General features: G+C 43.3%; 1 protein-coding gene across 1 annotated transcript in view; it reads right to left on the reverse strand.

Annotated features, from left to right (window-relative positions):
* GNAI1 (G protein subunit alpha i1) overlaps window positions 1–18,681 on the reverse strand; it is a 71,250-nt gene that overhangs the window by 16,731 nt on the left and 35,838 nt on the right. Inside the window, exons 4-5 of the mRNA XM_032802094.2 lie at window positions 9,212–9,369; window positions 4,212–4,340 (exon numbers count right to left, since the gene is read on the reverse strand). Of these exons, the coding sequence (XP_032657985.1) occupies window positions 4,212–4,340; window positions 9,212–9,369 (287 nt within the window). The remainder of the gene's footprint in view (window positions 1–4,211; window positions 4,341–9,211; window positions 9,370–18,681) is intronic.

Raw genomic sequence — 18,681 nt, forward strand, 5'->3', positions numbered from 1 at the left:
GGTTGAGCTCTCTCTGCTTGCTGAGGTTGAACATGGCTTCCATACAGTCAGTGAGCACTAGCACATTCTTGTTCATGATGTGGGACAACACCTGACAGTCAGGCAGACTGCTCTTAGCACCAACATTTATATGTAGGAAAGCTCCTCCTGGAACCACAAGCCCTGCATCCTGAGGTGCCCTAGGTGAGACCCCCACCCTAGATCCAACAGAGAATCCCTCCACCAGTCGAGGGAGGCAAGGACCGGGCAGGAACTGTAAGCACTGAGTCCAAGTGATGGCAACTCAGTGAGTACACCAAGGCTAGTCAAACTTGAAGGGACCGGAGGCACTGCCTCGCATGCTGCACTACGTATGTGCACGTGGCCATGCGGCTAACTATTAAGGACACCATTGTTTGAAAGTGAGCTTCTGGGAGGAAAGCCCTGTCCTGTGAGAAATCAAGCATTGCTCTGTGATAAATTCTATCCTCTGTACAGGCCTAGCACCTGAAAGGTCGACTGTATGAGGTAGCTACTGGCCTGCACCTGGGCCTGGGACCAGCCAGTCACTGAGGTTCAGGTAGACTTGTAGTCATACATTTAGTGAAAACCTCAGGGATGCTAAAAGGCTGAACAGGAGAACTATAAATTGGTACTGAGTCTGGTTTACCACGAACCTGAGAAACCTTCTGTGGACATGGAAAATCAAGACATGGAAATAAGCATCTCTCAAGTCGAGGATGGTGTACCAGGCCCCCAGATCCAAGGAGCGGATAATGGAAGTCAGGGAGACCAGGTGGAACTTCAGCTTTTTGAGGTAGCCGCTAAGACGGCGCAGGTCTAAAATGAGTCGGAGACCTTCCTTGGCCTTTGGAATTAGGAAATACTGGAGTAAAACCCCTTCCCTCTTAAGTCACGAAGAACCTCTCTGGCTTCCACTCAGAGGAAGGCTTGCATCTCCTGAGCCAGAAGTTGCTCATGAGAAGGAAATCATGTGGGAGGTGGTGGTAGAAATAAATGTAAGCATATAACCCCTTTCCACAGAACTCAGCACACAGTGGTCCGAGGTGATAAGAGACCATGCCATGTTGCAGGGGGGCAGGTGGTCTGAAAACTAAAGGTGGACATGATCTAGTGGCATGGGAACTAGTGTAATGCCCTAAGGAACTCCATCATCCCAGACAGTACGTATAACTCTTCCACTATATCCTTTTCATGCACTTGCTTTGCTCAGAGAAGTGGAGGAGATTCCAAAATGTTTAGTTTCAAAACACCTAATGCAAGAGCATCTGTGCATGACCACCGCAGAAGTCATGGATCTAGCAGCCAAGTCTTCTGCGTCGAGGGGAACCTGCAGGGAAATCTTGGCTACAGACTTACACTCCTCTACCAGAGCAGATAACTCCTGGGGAATTGAGTCCTTTAATTTTAACATCTAGTCCCAGATATTAAAGTCATATCTCCCCAGCAACACCTGCTGGTTCGAGCTGCAGACCTCCATAGAATAAACCTTTGTACCAAAAAGGTCTAGTCTTTGAGTCGTCCACTTTGAGGGTTGCTGCTTGTCGCCTTTGTGTCTCTCTCTCTTGTTGACCACCAAGACCACCAAGGATCTGGGAGGGGGATGGGAGAATAAATAATCACACTCTTGAGTGGGAACAAAATACTTCTTTTCTGCTCTGAGGTGGGAGGCAGGCAGGATGGGGTTTGCCACAGGGCTTTAACTGGTCCCGTGATGGCCTCACTGAGAGGGAATGCTTCCTTCAATGGGGCTGGCGCCCTAAAAATATCAGCCAGGTTGTGGGAGGACTATCTATCTGTCTCCACTTTCAGCCTAAGGTTCAAGACCACTCTTTTCAACAGCTCCTGCTGAGCTTTGAAGTCACGGTGGAGAGGTGACACGCCCACCTGACACTACCTCATCCAGGGAGGATGATGAGGAGGCCTGCACCAGCAGGGAGTCCTCCTCTTCTCTTTCTGCACCGATCTGATCCCGAGGGTCTAGGTTCTGAGACTGGTACTAGGCTTGGTACTGAAGTTCAGATTGGATGTTGCTCGATGGGATGGAAGTGCTTTCCTCTCTGAGACCACTAAGCATGAGTGCCTGGAGTCAGGGGAAAATCCCCTGAGTTCAAAAATGGCTATTGCATCTACATAGGCCAGTGCCCACTGTGCCAAGCACTTGGGGGTAGCCCTACACCTGGATCCACAACCTGATAAGACTGACTGGAGTGGTACTGGGGAAAGTTCCTTGGCTGGGAATACAATTCCACTTCTGAGTCAGATGAGTCTTCCTCCGGGGCCCACAGAGGAGCAGTACCATTCGGTGCCGGGCAACAGTGCTGAGGCGGGGAGACCTGAGTCGAAACCAGCAGGGACAGTTTCCCTCTTGACGGTACCGAACATGAGCGTGGTGCAACATGCTGCCTTCTGCTTACTGGCACAGACATCATTGATTCTTGTACTGCTGGCAACAGTGGTACTGAAAGTACCAGCAATTCTCTGGCTGCAACAAACGCCTCCAGGGTTGATGGCACCACGATTGTGCTGGTGCCACAATGTCCCTCCAGCGCCGAAGGTTGATCCGAGACCAGACTCAACAGAGCCTGCGTATGGACAGAGTCAATGAGCCCTCGGAGTGGGCACACTCAGGTCACACTCCGCTGTGCTCTCCATACTTGGCTTTCTTCAGAGTTGGGGAACACCCTCTCTCATCCACCTGCTTATGTTTTTCCTTTGGCATAGGTGATGGGAAATGGTGCCAAGAGACTCTCACAGTGGGAGAAGCACTCCGCACCAACACCAAAGTACTCAGTGCCAAGTCGACCAGCTCAGCTCCAACAAGGGTCAGCACGCCGCCTACACCAAGATCTTTTGGCCATAGCATCACACTGGAGCTCAAGTTCAGCTGATTATCCACCACCAGCACCAAATCTTTTTCAGAGAGTCTCTGCTTTCCAGGAAAGAGTCCCTCATCCTGTAATTGTGGCCTATATTCTTTGTTTACATTCAGCCACATTAAAATGCACATTGTTTGCTTGTGCCCAGTTTACCAAGCGATCCCAATTGCTTTGAGTGACGTCGTCTTCATTGTTTACCACTTCTCCAATTTTTGTGTCATTTGCAAACGATCAGTGCTGAGTTTATGATTTCTTCCAGGTCACTGATAAAAATGGTAAATAGTGTAGGGATAAGAACCAATTCCTTAGGGACCCCACTGGAAAGAGACCCACTTGAGACAATTCCCCATTTACAACTACAGTTTGAGACCTATCAGTTAGCCCATTTTAAATCCATTTAATATATGCCATGTTAATTTTATATTGCTCTAATTTTTTAATCAAAATATAGTGCGGTACCAAGTCTCTCACTTCACAAAGCCTAAGCATATTACATCAACACTATTACTTTCATCAACCAAACTTGTAATCTTATGGAAAAAAGATATCAAGTTTGACAGGATCTATTTGCCATAAACCCATGCTGATTTACATACTACACAGACAGTACGTATAACTCTTCCACTATATCCTTTTCATGCATTTGCTTTGCTGAGAGAAGTGGAGGAAATTCCAAAATGTTTAGTTTCAAAACCTCTAATGCAGAGAGATAACATCTCTTAGTAAGACTTGATGCAGAGACGTCTGCTCCTTAGAAGTTTCCTGAACTCTCTCTACAAAAGTCTCATTTTGTCTTCATGGAGAAAAAAACAGATTTGAAAAAGTAGTCAGTAAATAAAGCATCATGTTGCAAACTTGAACAGAAATCAGCATTTAGCTTTACTACAAAAGATATTTTGGTGGTCTCTCTTCACAAATAGCAAATGTTCATAGTCCATCAGCTCTTCAAATGATTTTTAAGTAGAAGAAAAGCTGATTTTTCAATCACTAGTTCTTCAACATTACACAAAAGGGATTCTTTGAAAGAAGTTTATATGTGCACATTATTCATGTAAACATGTAAGCTTACACGGGAATTAAATAGGCTTTCCTGGTGCTGCAATTCAATGTTAAATATGCCTCCATGAAGTTGTATTATTTCATTGTACTTGGTCTCACTATGGAAGTCATTTCCCCACTCCCTTCCCTCCCCACTGACACCCCCTCGTCTCTAAAAATAGTTCCAAATGCTAAGAAATAAGTTGTGACAAAAATAAGTCAAAGTTGTTAATCAACATTTAAAACTTTGAATAAAACATATCACAGGGTTATGTGTACAGCTTGAATACTCACTTAAAATGAAGATCTTTGAAAGTAAAATGAGTTTCCACTATTCCTGTAGTTTTCACTCTAGTCCTAAGAACATCCTGTTGAGTCGGGATGTAACTGGTTTGTGCTATCCTGTCCAAATCATTTAAGTAACTAAAGATAAAATAAACACTCCTTTTAATTATTTTTAAAAAGATAAGAGATTCGCACAGATGAAAAGGTATTTTATCGGTTATAAAAGTTAACATATCTAAATCCTCACATCTATTCAGCACATTCAGTTTAGTGTTCATCTTAGACATAAGCAGGGACAGTATTCTTTGGGTTAAAACAGAGAACCTGCATACTACATTCATGTATTACAGGTTATTTACCAGTTTAAAAATAGAATTTTAAAAAAAGTTTGGCAAGCCTTTACTAGGAAAAAAAAATTAAGCAATTCATTCCATCTTAAATAATTCTTCCTTCTAAGTCTCAGAACACGTGTGGTTTTCTTCCAGCTGGTGCAAGCAATTATAAAGCAGGAAAACATGTAAACAGAGAATACATTTTATTATCTTTACACCTGTCTACAGAATTAAAGTATTTTAATATGCTGTCCCTTAATGGTAATTATTAAATGTATGAAGAATGTTCTAGCCAAAATACTGAATCAACAGATGTTCATGTGACTTAATGCTCTATGATTCTGTTTATTGACTAGGTGGCTGGTTTGGCACACTGTAACATAGTAACTTTCCTTCTAGTCAGATAGTCTTGAAAACAAAGCCTTGTGTTTTACTTTCTGAAATTCTTGAGATGCATGCCATCAATTCAGTGCTTTTAATACAGTACATGTGTGATTTTTATTTGCATTCACTCTGAAAAGGAACAGAAAAGAAACTGCTACCTATGTGATCAGAAATTATCAACTTCAGGGATATAATTAGAGGTGTTAAGTAAACTATGCTGTCATTATAAAATTACAGGAAAGAGAAGAGAAGGTTACTGTAGGTTCTCTGAGATGTGTGTGCTCCCTATGTGTACTCCACTGAGGGTTATACACATGCACTGGAGCTTTTCAAAGTAATATTGCTCGATGGTCCGCAGAAGCACCTTTTATTGTCTTGTGGTTTCGACTAATTGTATTAGTACCGATTGTATTCCACTGAGGGTGATTGACAAGAAGGTGCAAGGAAGATGATGGAACCGTAGAACGAAGGACCACTGCACCGAATAAGGCATCCGTCGCAGCATCACGTACTAGAGGATAGTGAGAGGAAAAGGTGTGTACTGAACTCCATGTGGCTGCCTTACATATGTTCGCAAGGGATCTATCATGGAACATGGCTCTGGTTGATGCTTGTGCTCTCATGGAATGGGCTTGTATCCCATCTGGTGGGGAGTTCCCTGACAATTGATAGTGACACTTAATAAACCCTGAGACCCACTGAGAGATTCTCTGGGTGGAAATGGTGTGTCCTTTAATTCTCTCAGCTATGGCAACAAATAGCATGGGAGACTTCAGGAATGGCTTTGTCCTTTGTAGGTAAAAGGCTACGGCCCTACACACATAGAGGGAATGAAGCCACCGTTGCTCATTAGAAGTATGTGGTTTTGGAAAGGAGGTAGGCGGATGTATGGGTTGGTTGAGATGGAATCTGGAAACCACTTTTGGCAGAAACTTGGGATGCCGTCACAGTGAGACCTTGTCCTTACCTAATGTGGTGAAATGGCGGCTCCCAGTTCACCAACCCTCCTCACTGAAGTTATAGCAACAAGGAATGTGACCTTCATGGACAGAAGAGAGAGAGAGCGCGCACGCATGCGAGGGCTTGACGCCAGCGGTTCAAAGGGAGAGTTCATTAAAGAGGTAAGGACTAGGTGCCGTTGTCCCACTTTGAACCTCAAGACCATCCGCAAGCATGGCCTCCCCGCAGCTCCCAGTGGACACAGGTCACCGCTCCCAGCCAATGGGAGCTGCTGGAAGCGGCGTCCCATCCAACAGTGGGCCGCAGGTTGCCCACCACTCCTCTAGAGTTTTTTAGATAGTGTAAGGAATCATCAGTTTTCTGGTTGAAGAGGTGTGATTCATTGAAGGAAAGGTCCTCAATAGTGTTCTGCACCTCTCTAGGGAAACCCAAGAAGTGTAACCAGGATTCCTTCCTCATGACAATTCCAGTCACCAATACACACAATGACATGTACCCTGAACCAACTGCAGCCTTAGGTATGGACTTAGTGACAAACTTGCCTTCCTGTACAATTGCTTGGAATCAAGTACAATCCTGATGAGGTAACTTATCTGCAAATTCCTCCGTCTAGCCATAGTTCATAAAGCCATTCTTGGCCATCAGTGCCAAGTTATTAGAGATCTGGAACTGCAGTCCAATTGAGGAGAAGACCGTTCGACCCATGAGGTCAGGTCTCTTACCTTCCCTGTCTTCCCTGTTGTTTGGTCTGCTCTACTGCAGCCTGTATTATCAAGATGTTAGGTGGAGGGTGTGAAAATAAAAGTTCTGGTCATAGGGTTTGGGGGGAGGGGAAAGAGGCGTAGTACCTTTTTGCAGCCTCCTTTGGGGTTGGTACACACATGTCCAGGATATGCCACACACTGTGTGCTGGTTGAAGAATAGTATTATTGATTGGTAAGGCCACCCTTGCTGGTATTAATGTGTGCAGAATATCTAGTAACCGGTGCTGACTGTCCCACACCTCTTCCAGTGGGATCTCAAAGACAATGGCTATCTCCATAGGAGGTCTTGAAACTGATGATAGTCATCTGGTGGGGAGGAAGGTGTTGATGACATAGCTGCGTCTAGAGACGATGAAGGAATCTCTCCCGATCCGCCAGTACCATTGGAGCCGGCCTGACTGGTGCCTCGTCTAACCCCCATTTCTGAACCTCTGCCGGACAAAGGGTGGGACGGTGAAACAGGGGAGTTCTCCTGAGCCGAATGAGACTATTCCGGAGGAATATATTGGGGCCATGAGCTCCAATATGGCCAACCCAGTTGATCCTGCTGCTGCTGTGTTTGTGCCCAAGTAGACAGATACCAGCTTCTTGGGTAAGGCAAAAGGGGAAACTGGGAGCTGTTGGAATCCTCTGGTAGTCGTGTTTCCTGAATGGAAGTGGCAGACCATGCTGAACGTCCAGGTTGTCAGATTCAGAGAAGTCGGAGTCTTGCATGAATGCCAGTGCCGATGGAACGGGATGTGTTAGAGGGGTATGGTCAGCAGATGGTAGATGTAACGCATGAGATGGAGCTCTCTACAGAGGTGAGTGCATCAGAACAGGGGGAGATAGCTCAGTGGTTTGAGCATTGGCCTGCTAAACCCAGGGTTGTCAGTTCAATCCTTGAGGGGGCCATCTGGGGCAAAATCAGTACTTGGTCCTGCTTGTGAAGACAGGGGGCTGAACTCAATGACCTTTCAAGGTCCCTTCCAGTTCTAGGAGATAAGATATCTCCATTAAAACAAAACAAAAAACAAAAAACACATGCGGTGACGTAGCTCCCTCCAGAGTGAACAGTTTGTGAGGGCTAGGAGTGCTTCTGAGTTTCCCCAGAGTCAATAGTATCCGGAACTGGTAAAGGCATCTGGGATGCCACCAGCCAAAGCAGGAGAGGTACACAGATCTGGCACTGGGACCGGCAGATCCAGCAAGTGGTGCAGACTTTTATCACTCAGGCGAAACCACAAGGCAATACAAGAGCAAATATGCGGACCACTGAGCAAAACTATTTTGAAAAGCTTCGGCTCCGGGCACATGTGGAATATAATAGGGACTATCACTCAAAAAAGGAATGACTATTTCCCCAATAAAGCTAGTTACCTAAAATACTGAAGCCATAGAGACTTTGAGGGATCTTATTAGAAGTAGGAAAACGACCCACAAAAGTGACTTTCCAGTTCTTTTTGTCCTGGATGTGCTTTCTTCAGGCTTATCTTTCTATTAAGTTATTTGCTATCCTGAGTTTCATCCTGTTTGTCCCTATTCTCAATGGCTTGAAGAGTCTAGAAAGTTCAAGCTGTCTTTCAGGTGCAGAGCAGATAAAAGCAGGCTGGAGATCTCTCCAGCAGTGTTTTTCAACAACTGATCTGTAGACCAGTGCTGGTCCCCGAGATCTCCCTGACACAGTTTAGGAAGGCAGCAAGCCAGTCCCTGGTATCAAAAAGTTTGAGAAATACTGATCTATAGTATCTCAGTGCACTAATGGCATCATGTTTTTGTTCATTATATATGGATTTGAATTGAAAATTAAATCAATGATTTAGCTGGTGTACTGCTTGGTCTTGGTAATTTATGCTTCAGATATGCTTCAGCCACTCTGCCCCGATCCTTTTCCTTTCTACTGCAAAAAAACTAGTAGCAGCAAATTTGAAGAGCAATCAGGAACAGAAGATTTATTAAACTTAGAATCCTTTCAGATAATTCAGAATCATGATTTACACATCACAAGCCTGTAATTGCTTCATCTTACTACTATCATCATCCTCCTCCAACCCTATTTTCCATCTGTTTTTCCTCTCTTGCTGCATCTAGTCTTAATTAGTTTTAAACTCATTGGGACAAGAACTATATCTATCTATGCATCTGTACAGTGCCTAGCACAACAAAGAGAAATCCTAATTAATACTGTGGTAGCACCCAAAAATACCAATGTAATGGAAGTGAAGCAAAGTTCAATTGACAATGCTGATTAAGAGCCAACAGTCATGAAAGGTTTCGATATACGGAACAAGTAGCCTTGAGATCATAACTCCCCCCATCTCCACTATATGGGCAGAAATAAAACAACTGGCCATATAAAGCACTCGAGAGTACCTGTTAATGTAAGAAATAAAAACTAACTTGCTCTGGGTACTGCTCACAGATTTGACCTGTTAATTCCAGCACAACACTTAGGTTCCCCACCCAACTCCTTTTCTTCGAGTTCAGACTTCTATTTCAGGACTGCTGCAACTGTCTGATCCCAGAAAAAGACACCTCTATCTAGGTACTTCTAAGACTCCCATCAACATAGTATCAGTTCTACACTTACTAAGCTGCAGAGTCATTAAGCTGGTATTCTCTGGATCTATTGAAACAGGCTTGAACTCCACTATCTTTCCACAATCTCTTGATAACTCCTGCAAGTTCCGTGGTCATAAATCCTTCCTCTGCTGCTCCAGCTAGTACAAAGAGTTGTCGGGCATCATCCTGTAAGAAACATGGAAACAGAAAACTTGAGGTAAAAAAAAAAAAAAAAAAAAAAAAAAAACTAGAGCAGAAATCCATATCATTCCTTTAAGTTAATAGAAGGACTTAAAAGCATCAGCGCAGTCCACAGCAAATGGATGAATTAGTAGACTAAGGAAATGAGTATGTCTACACAGCCCATGACAGTGGCCTCCCAACCCAGGCTGGCAGACTAGGTCTCACAGAGCTCATGCTACTGTAACCCATGTGCCTAATAGGGAGATCTCTTTAAGAAATCTATGAGGGTGGGGTAGGAATAAGTTGTGCCTGGGTCCTTATTGCTAGGCAGATGCACAATTAGATCTCCACATTCAGAAGTTTCTGGACTTGGGTGTGGCAGTTTTGGAAATGCTAAATAGGTTCCCTGTTCCTGAACTTAGACTCCATGAGGGCAAGTAGTCAGGGCAGTTACTTTACAAAAGGCCATATGCCCTATGTAGTTTGGGAGAAGCTGTGCTCCTGGAGCAGAAAGCAGACTGTTGTCCGTAACTCTAAAGCATTTTGCAGCCGTTTAAAAAAAAAACAAAAACAAAACTATATACTGAACTAAGTGGTTGATTAATTATAGCTAAATGAGTTCATTTCAGCAGAGCAGGAAGAAGAGTCTTCATGCATTCCAACAAAAGATTTCTACAAACAAGTGGTGAGATGTTGCTTTTAACTCAGCAGACTATATACATTTTGTGATCAAAGACTAATAGAGACTCAGGTGAACTCAACCTAAGCTTTTAGGAACTCAGTTTCTTTTAACTGGGTTTCTGTGGGGACTGACCTGTTTAGATTTAATTTGTTTTCTTTATTTATGCTTACGTATAAACTGTGAAGATAACGTATGTGGATTATAAAGCAGCCATGTTATGTTGTAAAAAATAAATTATTAACTATGTTTCTTTATCATAAGATTTTATAAAGTTGGTACTTAATTAAGCTTATTCCTTTTGTTCTTGTTGGGACTTGAATGTGGGGAGGCTGACCCTATAGAATCATTGCTGAAAAATCTTTAGAGACAGAATTCTGGGTCTCTTGCTGCTTTTCTATGGGAGCTGGGTTTTTTAAGGCACTGGAGAAGGGCAATGAAGTGAACTCGAGCCCACCCAAAGGTTACACTATCACACTAAAAATAGCAGTGTAGACAGTACTTTGAAGTTGCAACTCAGGTTGGAGGTTGGGCTCTGAAGCCCACTCGTGCCTAGGCTTCAAAGCCCAAGCTGCAACAGCTACACATCTATTCTTAGTAGAGTAGCACAAGTCTGAGTCTGTCCATCCAAACTGTAGAAAATAAAAGCCTATTATTAACTGAAGTTTTTAATATATTGACTGGTAGTAAATCAAATATTTGCGTGAAGACACTACATTTTATTGATAAAGAAATTTGTAAGATCTCAACAAGAAAAATAAGTGGAACAAACGTATTTCAAGTTGAAGCCAAACTCCAATCCCATTTTAGCCCTCAAAACAAACTGAATACAGTCATATTTACACTCAAATTTTTACAGATACATTTACATGAATTCTGAATTTGTAGTACACTATTTCTTAAAAGATCTACAAAAAAAAATCAGCTCTGAGTAGAAGCCATAAATTGCTAGCTCTCCTCAAAGCATTCCTCCTCTTCTGTCAGCAGATGCATCAGGTAACCAATCGTCTCAATATACAAGAAAATGTTTTCTAGTATTTTTGGAAAAAATACAAGAGATATTAACCTGTAAGTCTATTTTACCCAGCAAGAATCCATTCTCTCTCAATGTTGGCCAACATCGAGCAGTTAACAGTTTTTAATAGAACAAATATGGGGGGTTTAAAAACTAAACTGTTGAATAAAAAGCACAATATAGAAAACTGTTCAACCATCAGTAATTTTTGTGAAACATGTATCGGATTATTGCATTTTATTTCTCCTCTCATTTCTAGATATGGTGAGAATGAAAAGCAGTTCTTTTCTGAGGGGGGTTAACTATTATTATTATATTATCATATTAGAACACTGTGGAATTCATAAGTCATATCATAGTATTACTAGTTAAAAATTTCTTATCTTACACTTATACTGCTCTGACCTTCAATACACACAAGTCTAAGCACAAGAAAAAGAAACCTTCCTTACAGTTTAATTTTCAGATCTGTTTGACATGATAGTACAGGAATGGCATCTCCCAACACCACGAGAATTGTATGTTCTGGTCTTTTTGCTCTCATTCTCTCACAGGCAAGGCTTGCTTGTTTGCCACAAACTCAAATATCCAGTTCTCCAGGAAAGAGATTTCAGTTCAAATTTTGCCTTCATTTACAAGAGCGAAACTTTCACTGAAGGACAATTAAACTGACAGGTGTAACTGAGGGCAGAATTTGACCATAGCTGTTCTACACACTTAAATACAGAGATGAAAAAACCCTGCCCCAAGGAGCAGAATCTCATCAATGGATTACAGAAACAACTGAAGTAGTAACAGACACCAAGAAAGGACATTTGTTAAATACACAGATATTCTCTTTATGAATATATACATCTGAGTATTTGAAATATTTGTTTTGTTTTGAAGTATAAGCATTTTTTTTTTTTTTTTGAGAGTAGCAGAGGTGATTTCTCTGGAATGATTTGAATAAAACAGTGCAGCCTTGACAACAGAACTGAGAAACATACTAGAAAGCAAAGGGGAGCATGGCAAGAGACACAGAGACAGCTCTGGCTGCAGAAGATGGAAAGCAGGTCTCAATTAGACTGGTATCTTTGGTGGAATGGAAAGGAATAGGAGACCTTTGATTCAAAAGGTGACCAGGTTAGAAATGTAAATAGGGGCTGCATGATGCAGGGCACAATTTATGGAGCACAGAATAATCACCTGCAGCTCTTCATCCCACCTCCAGTTTCATCAACAAATCTACTTTTTGTTTCATGAGTTATACTTATTCTTCAGCGCCACATTTCCCTTTACAGACAGGGTAGACACACCAAGTATGGCTGTATTAGGGGGCATTAGGATCAACTCTTCTTTTTATGAAGTTAGGTAATGTAGGGTTTCTTCCATCCTTCCCTTAAACCGTCTGGAATAGAGGGGCTTCCCTTCAGGAAAAAACAGTTACTAACTTTTCTGTAACTACTGTTCTTTGCGATGTGTTGCTTATGTCCATTCTACATTAGGTGTACATGCACCATCACCAGAGATTTTTCCCTCAGTGGTATCTGGAAGGCTGGCTCTAGCTCCCTCTGTGCCATGTGCTGGTATAAAGGGCCTGGCTGGTCCCTTACCCTCTCAGTTCCTTCTTGCTGACTAACTCTGACAGAGGGGCAGGAGGGTGGGTCGTGGAATGGACACGAATCACACATTTTGAAAAACAATAGTTACGGAAACGTTAGTAACCATTTTTTCTTCTTCAAGAACTTGGTCATGTCCATTCCACATTAGATGACTCACAAGCGGTACCCAAGGAGGTGGGTTTAGAGTTCATAGACATGCAGATTGCAACAGTACTCTTCCAAACTTGGCATCATCTCTGGCCTGCTGGGTGATGGTGTAGTGGGAGAGGGTATGTACTGACAATAAAGCAGAAAGAAAGAGCCTCAAAACACACTTCCCCTGATTTCCTATTTTTCATACCAAGACTACACTGACAGATTTAGCTGGACCAAAGTCACTTTCAGGAAAATAAGTTATATACACATATACATACATACATATACACACACACAGTGTAAGTCCTCACTTAACATTGTAGTTATGTTCCTGAAAAATACAACTTTAAGTGAAATGATATTAAATGAACCCAATCATTTCCTAATAATGAAATGCGGGTGTAAACGTACCAAGGAAATTTTTTGGGACAGACAAAAGCATTAATATACTGTACAGTACTTCTAGTGGTGATTGGAGTGCCCCCTGCTTACCCACAACAGCACGGTAGCAGCTTCCCCACAAAAACAGGCACTGAATTGCCTGAGGATGCCCCAGGCCCACCTCTTCCCAACACCTCCACTGCCACCTGCTCTCCGGAGCACGCCGCGTTCCCGCTCTCCCCCTCCCTCCAATGCTCCCTGCTCCAACAGCTGTTGGCACGCTTAGACTCTTCTGGGAGGAGGCGGGAGGAGGGAGACAGCAGGCCACTAAGCGCCACCAAACAGCTCTTCACATAACATCGCCCTGCTTAACATTTCTCAAAGTTATGTCGCTGCTCCATTAGAACATGCTCGTTTTAAATTGTGCAATGCTCCCATTTATAACGTCATTGGCTGCCGCTCCGTCCGACTGCTGTAAATCTGTGGAAGAGCAGCGACTTTACAAGAGCTGCACAAGTTCCTTACTCTTCCTGGCTCTTCCCTCTCCCAGTGCTTCCCCCACCATAAGCAGCTGTATATATTATACACACACACACACATCACACACAACTCCACTTTTCTGCTGCTGAAGGTTTAATCAAGTGAACGTTGATACTACATGAGCTTATATATGCTGATAAGGTTTGTCCCCCATTAAGCATCCAATTCGTGATAAACCAAGTCCACAGAACTACTTAAATACCTATTTTTCAGAGTCAACATGTAAATTACACTGCAGCAAGAATAGAACAATACAGTACAACTTTTTCCATATATATATATAAGAGCTGACGACTCAATGACCGCACACATCTGTGAATGTTTGGGCGCTATACAAAGTCAACTAGACACTTAAGGACCTTTCCTCAAGAACTCAATGGACTATGGAGACAATCACTGGAATCAACATCAGGCATGCTTGCACAAGGGCCTTCGAATTGGGCATATACCGATGAGCACTTCCCGCTGCTCTTCTGCTAGCTTAAACGCCCCTCAGCCAGAATATCACAAGGACTGATCGGTACAATTCAGGAGTGGGAACTACCATCAGCCACATCCTCTTTACATGGATCATCAAGCTATATGCTAAGAATAAGGCAAGACTAGCTAACTCCACCTGACGCGCAGACTAACAAGATAGGATAGTCATGTTTCGGACTGGAGAATGTGTGGCCTGATGCGTAATGAAAGAGGGGAGTAGTCAAGACTGGATGGGTGAAACTACCGACGGGCCACATAAGCAACATAAGACAAGTACAAGTACCTCCCTGCGTCCCGACACATGGAAACCACGATGAGGAGGCAAGAAGACAAGCAAACATCCAGTATCACCAAAGATAAACAGGTTCCTGAGAGCCAGCTTCAGTGGGAAGAACAAGATCCACGCCAATCCACAGATACCGCCTCCTGTCAGCAGATACCCACCGGTATAGTAGCGTAAAGGAGGGACATGGAAGCTGAGTCCGATGTAAGACCCGGATCTCTCACAATGCACGAGGTTTCCACCCCAAGTTCCAACACCCAGAGAACTGTATACCAGCGGAAAGATATGCGGGCGGGCTTGGTGAGCCGTCAAAGCCACTGTCCGGGACAAGAAACCCGAACAATCCAGGAGTACATCCGTAAGTATGGCCACACAAAGATAAGCTGCGGAGAGGAATCCTGAAGGCAGCACAGACGATGGGAGAGAACCAAGCAGAAGAAGTGCCATGGCAAACAAATGCATGGATTACCATCGACACATTATATGATGCGAGCGAATTGGGGAATCCTACCATGGCTGACAAGGCTGACTAAAAGACACATGAAGCACTGATCATAGACACAGGAAATGCACTGCACCAGATCCATGAGCAGGGTCTACACACTAGAGGACCCAGAGTGCGACTGTGCATGAGAGGCCTCAGAGACAGTCCATCACATAGTGTCAGATGTAAGATGCAGCAGGAACAGATCCAACATGCTGAAGCCGACATCCAAGTGGCTGGCATTGTTGTACGAACATTGCACAGCTATGGGTAGCAGCCAAACGAATGGCACACTTCCACAGAAGTGTGCGCAATAGCAGGAAGACTCTGGACTTCAATCAGAACGGACAGCAGGTACTCGGCCAATCAACCAGACATCTGGTATAGACCAGAGACAGAAGACAGTGGTGAGTGATAGATATGGGCCAAGTGACGCAACATCAGGAGAACGAATATGAGAAGCTGGAGAATACCAGGTCCTGAAAGATGGAACAGAGAGGATGTTGGAAAAGTGAAGCCAAAATGGTCCAGGTGTGTGGTAGAGCACTCGGGGCTGTGACTCCTAACTGGTGCAGTGGCTCTCAACGAGATCCCAGAACAACATCAGAGCCTCTGATCCAGAAGAGTGCGTGTAGCAACAGCTAAGATACTGCGGGCAGAACCCAAAACTCCCAGCCTGTAGACGGACACCGAGTTTAGAAGACTTGTATATATCACCCAGAACTCTGGACTATTGTAGTTTTATAAAAACAGAATGGTTTGTCCTTTCCCACAGACGAAAAAAGGACCTGACTAAATTATTGCATACACAAGAAACAAAATGTCACAAAAACTAGTCATTCTCCTCCTTATTGATCACTAATATATCTCTCCATCTCCTCCTTATTACAACTATTAATATAGTAAATTATTTTAATACATCACAATATAAGAGGTCACCACCACCCAAAAGCTGTTCAGTTCAACATTTAACCTGGGGGAATTCGCACCATGCAAAATTATGTCTATGGCATAATTTTTCCCCCATGCAGAATAACATTCTTCCCAGAGATTGCGTGCAGTTCCACCTTATCACCACCGAAGCGCCCACTGTGGCGGCCAAAGAACAGACAGCAACATGAAACCAGCCACACCTATTCTGGCCACAGCACTTCTGTGAGCAAAAAAAGGTGAACTGCAGAATTCTGAGCAGAATGATTTTCTGTTGGGACGAAAAAGAATTCTATCATGCTTAGCATGTGGGCTATCTACACTACTCGCCGAATCGGGGTTACAAATCGATGCTCGGGATCGATATATCGGTGATCTAGACGCTGATATATCGATCCCGAGCTCGCGCTTAATCACTCGATCTGGAACACCTACCAACCCCAACGGATTGCGGAATCGACAGGGAGCGAGACATCATCATCCGACGCAGTGGCGATGATAATCGTCTTAGAATTGACTTCAGCTCACTTAGCACAGTAGCTGAAGTTGCGTATCTAAGATTGATTTTCCCCCGTAGTCTAGACCAGCCCTTGGATAATTCCCCCAGGAGTAGAAGATCACCACAATACCCTTCCCGGGGAGCCAGGTTAAGCCACACAGAGACAATGCCTGTCCTAGAGAGATTACAAAAGGCAAGAGAGACCCAGCTGGAGAACAAACTAAGCAACAGATGAGGAAAATGAGGGTAACAGTGAGAGAAACAAGGTCATAGACTAGATGTGTGCATAATATGCAGGTTCTGAGCACATCATCATCTATATACATTTCCTTGTTTCATATATAACAAGAAAACTAATGATCTAGTACCCCTTATTAGCCAAACCATTATCATTTCTGTCTTACCCATCACTATAAACTCAATGTCAAAAGCAAAGCAGCATTATCTAGTAATCTGAATATTGGACTGAAATCTGAAGATCTGAGTTCTATTCCCAGCTTTGCCAATGACTTGGTGGCCTTAGACATCTGAAAATCTCTGTTCACAATCTTCCCTGCAAAATTATGATAATGGCTACTACATAGGGGCATTGTGGCTATAGTCCTTAATGTTAGAAAAAAGTGGGTTTGAGACATTCACAAAAAAGAGGTACAAAAATGCAAAGCGTCAACATATAAAATGGTGCTTCTTACCTGATAAAACCATTTTTCTTCCCCTTGTTCTTTGTTCCCACCCACCCCCTTTCTGTCATTCAAGCTTGCAATCTTGACGTGTGAGGAAAAAGTAAATATGGCACAAGACCCTAAAGTACTAAATAATAAATAAAACATGTAAAGTATTTATTTGTATTACAAGTTTCTTTCAGTACATGATCTGCAGAATCTCTCCCCTTCCTCTGTGTCCCTTCTGCGAAGACTAGCCCATACCGGGGCTACGTCCTGCGTCAGCTGTTGCAGCCAATGAATATTCCACACACTGACCTCTACCTCCATTGAGTACAATAACTTTTCATGCATTCCAGGGTATGGACTGCCATTTCAGGTGTTAAATCCAACATCTGAGTGTTACTGATGTCCTCTAAACCCCTTCTTACCCAATGCCTAATTCTGTAGACACTTGTGTAATAAGCCTCTGTCCCAAATCTGGACCTTAGCGTCCAAAAGCTGGGTGCTTAGCATGAAACTCCCCCAAGCTTATTACCAGCTTGGACCTGATCTCGCTGCCACCAACCAGGAATCCGTGCCTGGTACACTTCTGGTCTCCCAAAATCTTCTCTGGGGGACCCCAAGACTCAGAAACCCTGAGTCTCACCCCAAAGGGAAAACAACCTCCTCCCCTTGTCTCCTCTTTATCTCATCCCCAGCTCTCCCTCCCTGGGTTATCCTGGGCGAATACTTACTTAAACTCCTGAATGCAAAACAGAGAGCCAATTTACCTCCCCCCATGAGGCTAGCATTCAAACCTAGTCAAGCTAACACAAAAGAGATTTCCCCCCCTCGTTCCATAGCCTAACCAGAGAAAAACGTCAAAGCAGTTTAAAAAGAAAGCATTTATATAAAAAGAAAAAAAACAAACATATAAACTCTGCATCAAGATACTAATACATATTGCTTAAAAAAAATATGAAATAAACGTCTGATCAAAACAGATAACGCAATTTGAAAATTACCAGAAGATAACAACATGTAAATACAAAATACAATATAAACCTATTGCTTTTCCTTTTGTACTCACACCTTGGTAACAGAAGGGTAGAAAGAAGCTTGGAGATAGAAAGAAAACCTCTTCTCTCATAGCCGAGAGAAAACAAACAGGCAAAACAAAACCCAAAACCAGAAGTTCCCTCCCTCACTTTGAAAAATCCGGTTTCCTGATTGGTCCTCTGGTCAGGTGTTTGGTTCTCTTTGTTAACCCTTTACAGGGAAAAGAAACATTAACCCTTAGCTATCTGTTTATGACAACTTGAAATCCCTGGGTGCCTGAGTATCCTCTGTTAAAAGCCCCTGGATACCCAAATTTCTGCAAGTGTGTATGTGCACAGATGCCTGAGTCTAGGTGCGTGGGTACCTCTTTTATGCTTTAGCCATCAAACTAGGCATTTCCCCACCAAACTCACCTGCAGGGCCTGATCTGGCAGGTGTGCTCAGGCCATGCCTAAACTCACGCAAAAGGGCTGGGGAGGCCCACCTTATAAACTTTAGCTCAGTGGTCAGAACACTCACGCAGAATGTGGGAGACGTGGGTACAATTCTCCCACGTCTGATGTGTAGAAGCAATCTGAAAAC

The sequence above is a fragment of the Chelonoidis abingdonii genome, chromosome 1, assembly GCF_003597395.2.
Source record: "Chelonoidis abingdonii isolate Lonesome George chromosome 1, CheloAbing_2.0, whole genome shotgun sequence".
NCBI lineage: Eukaryota > Metazoa > Chordata > Testudines > Testudinidae > Chelonoidis > Chelonoidis abingdonii.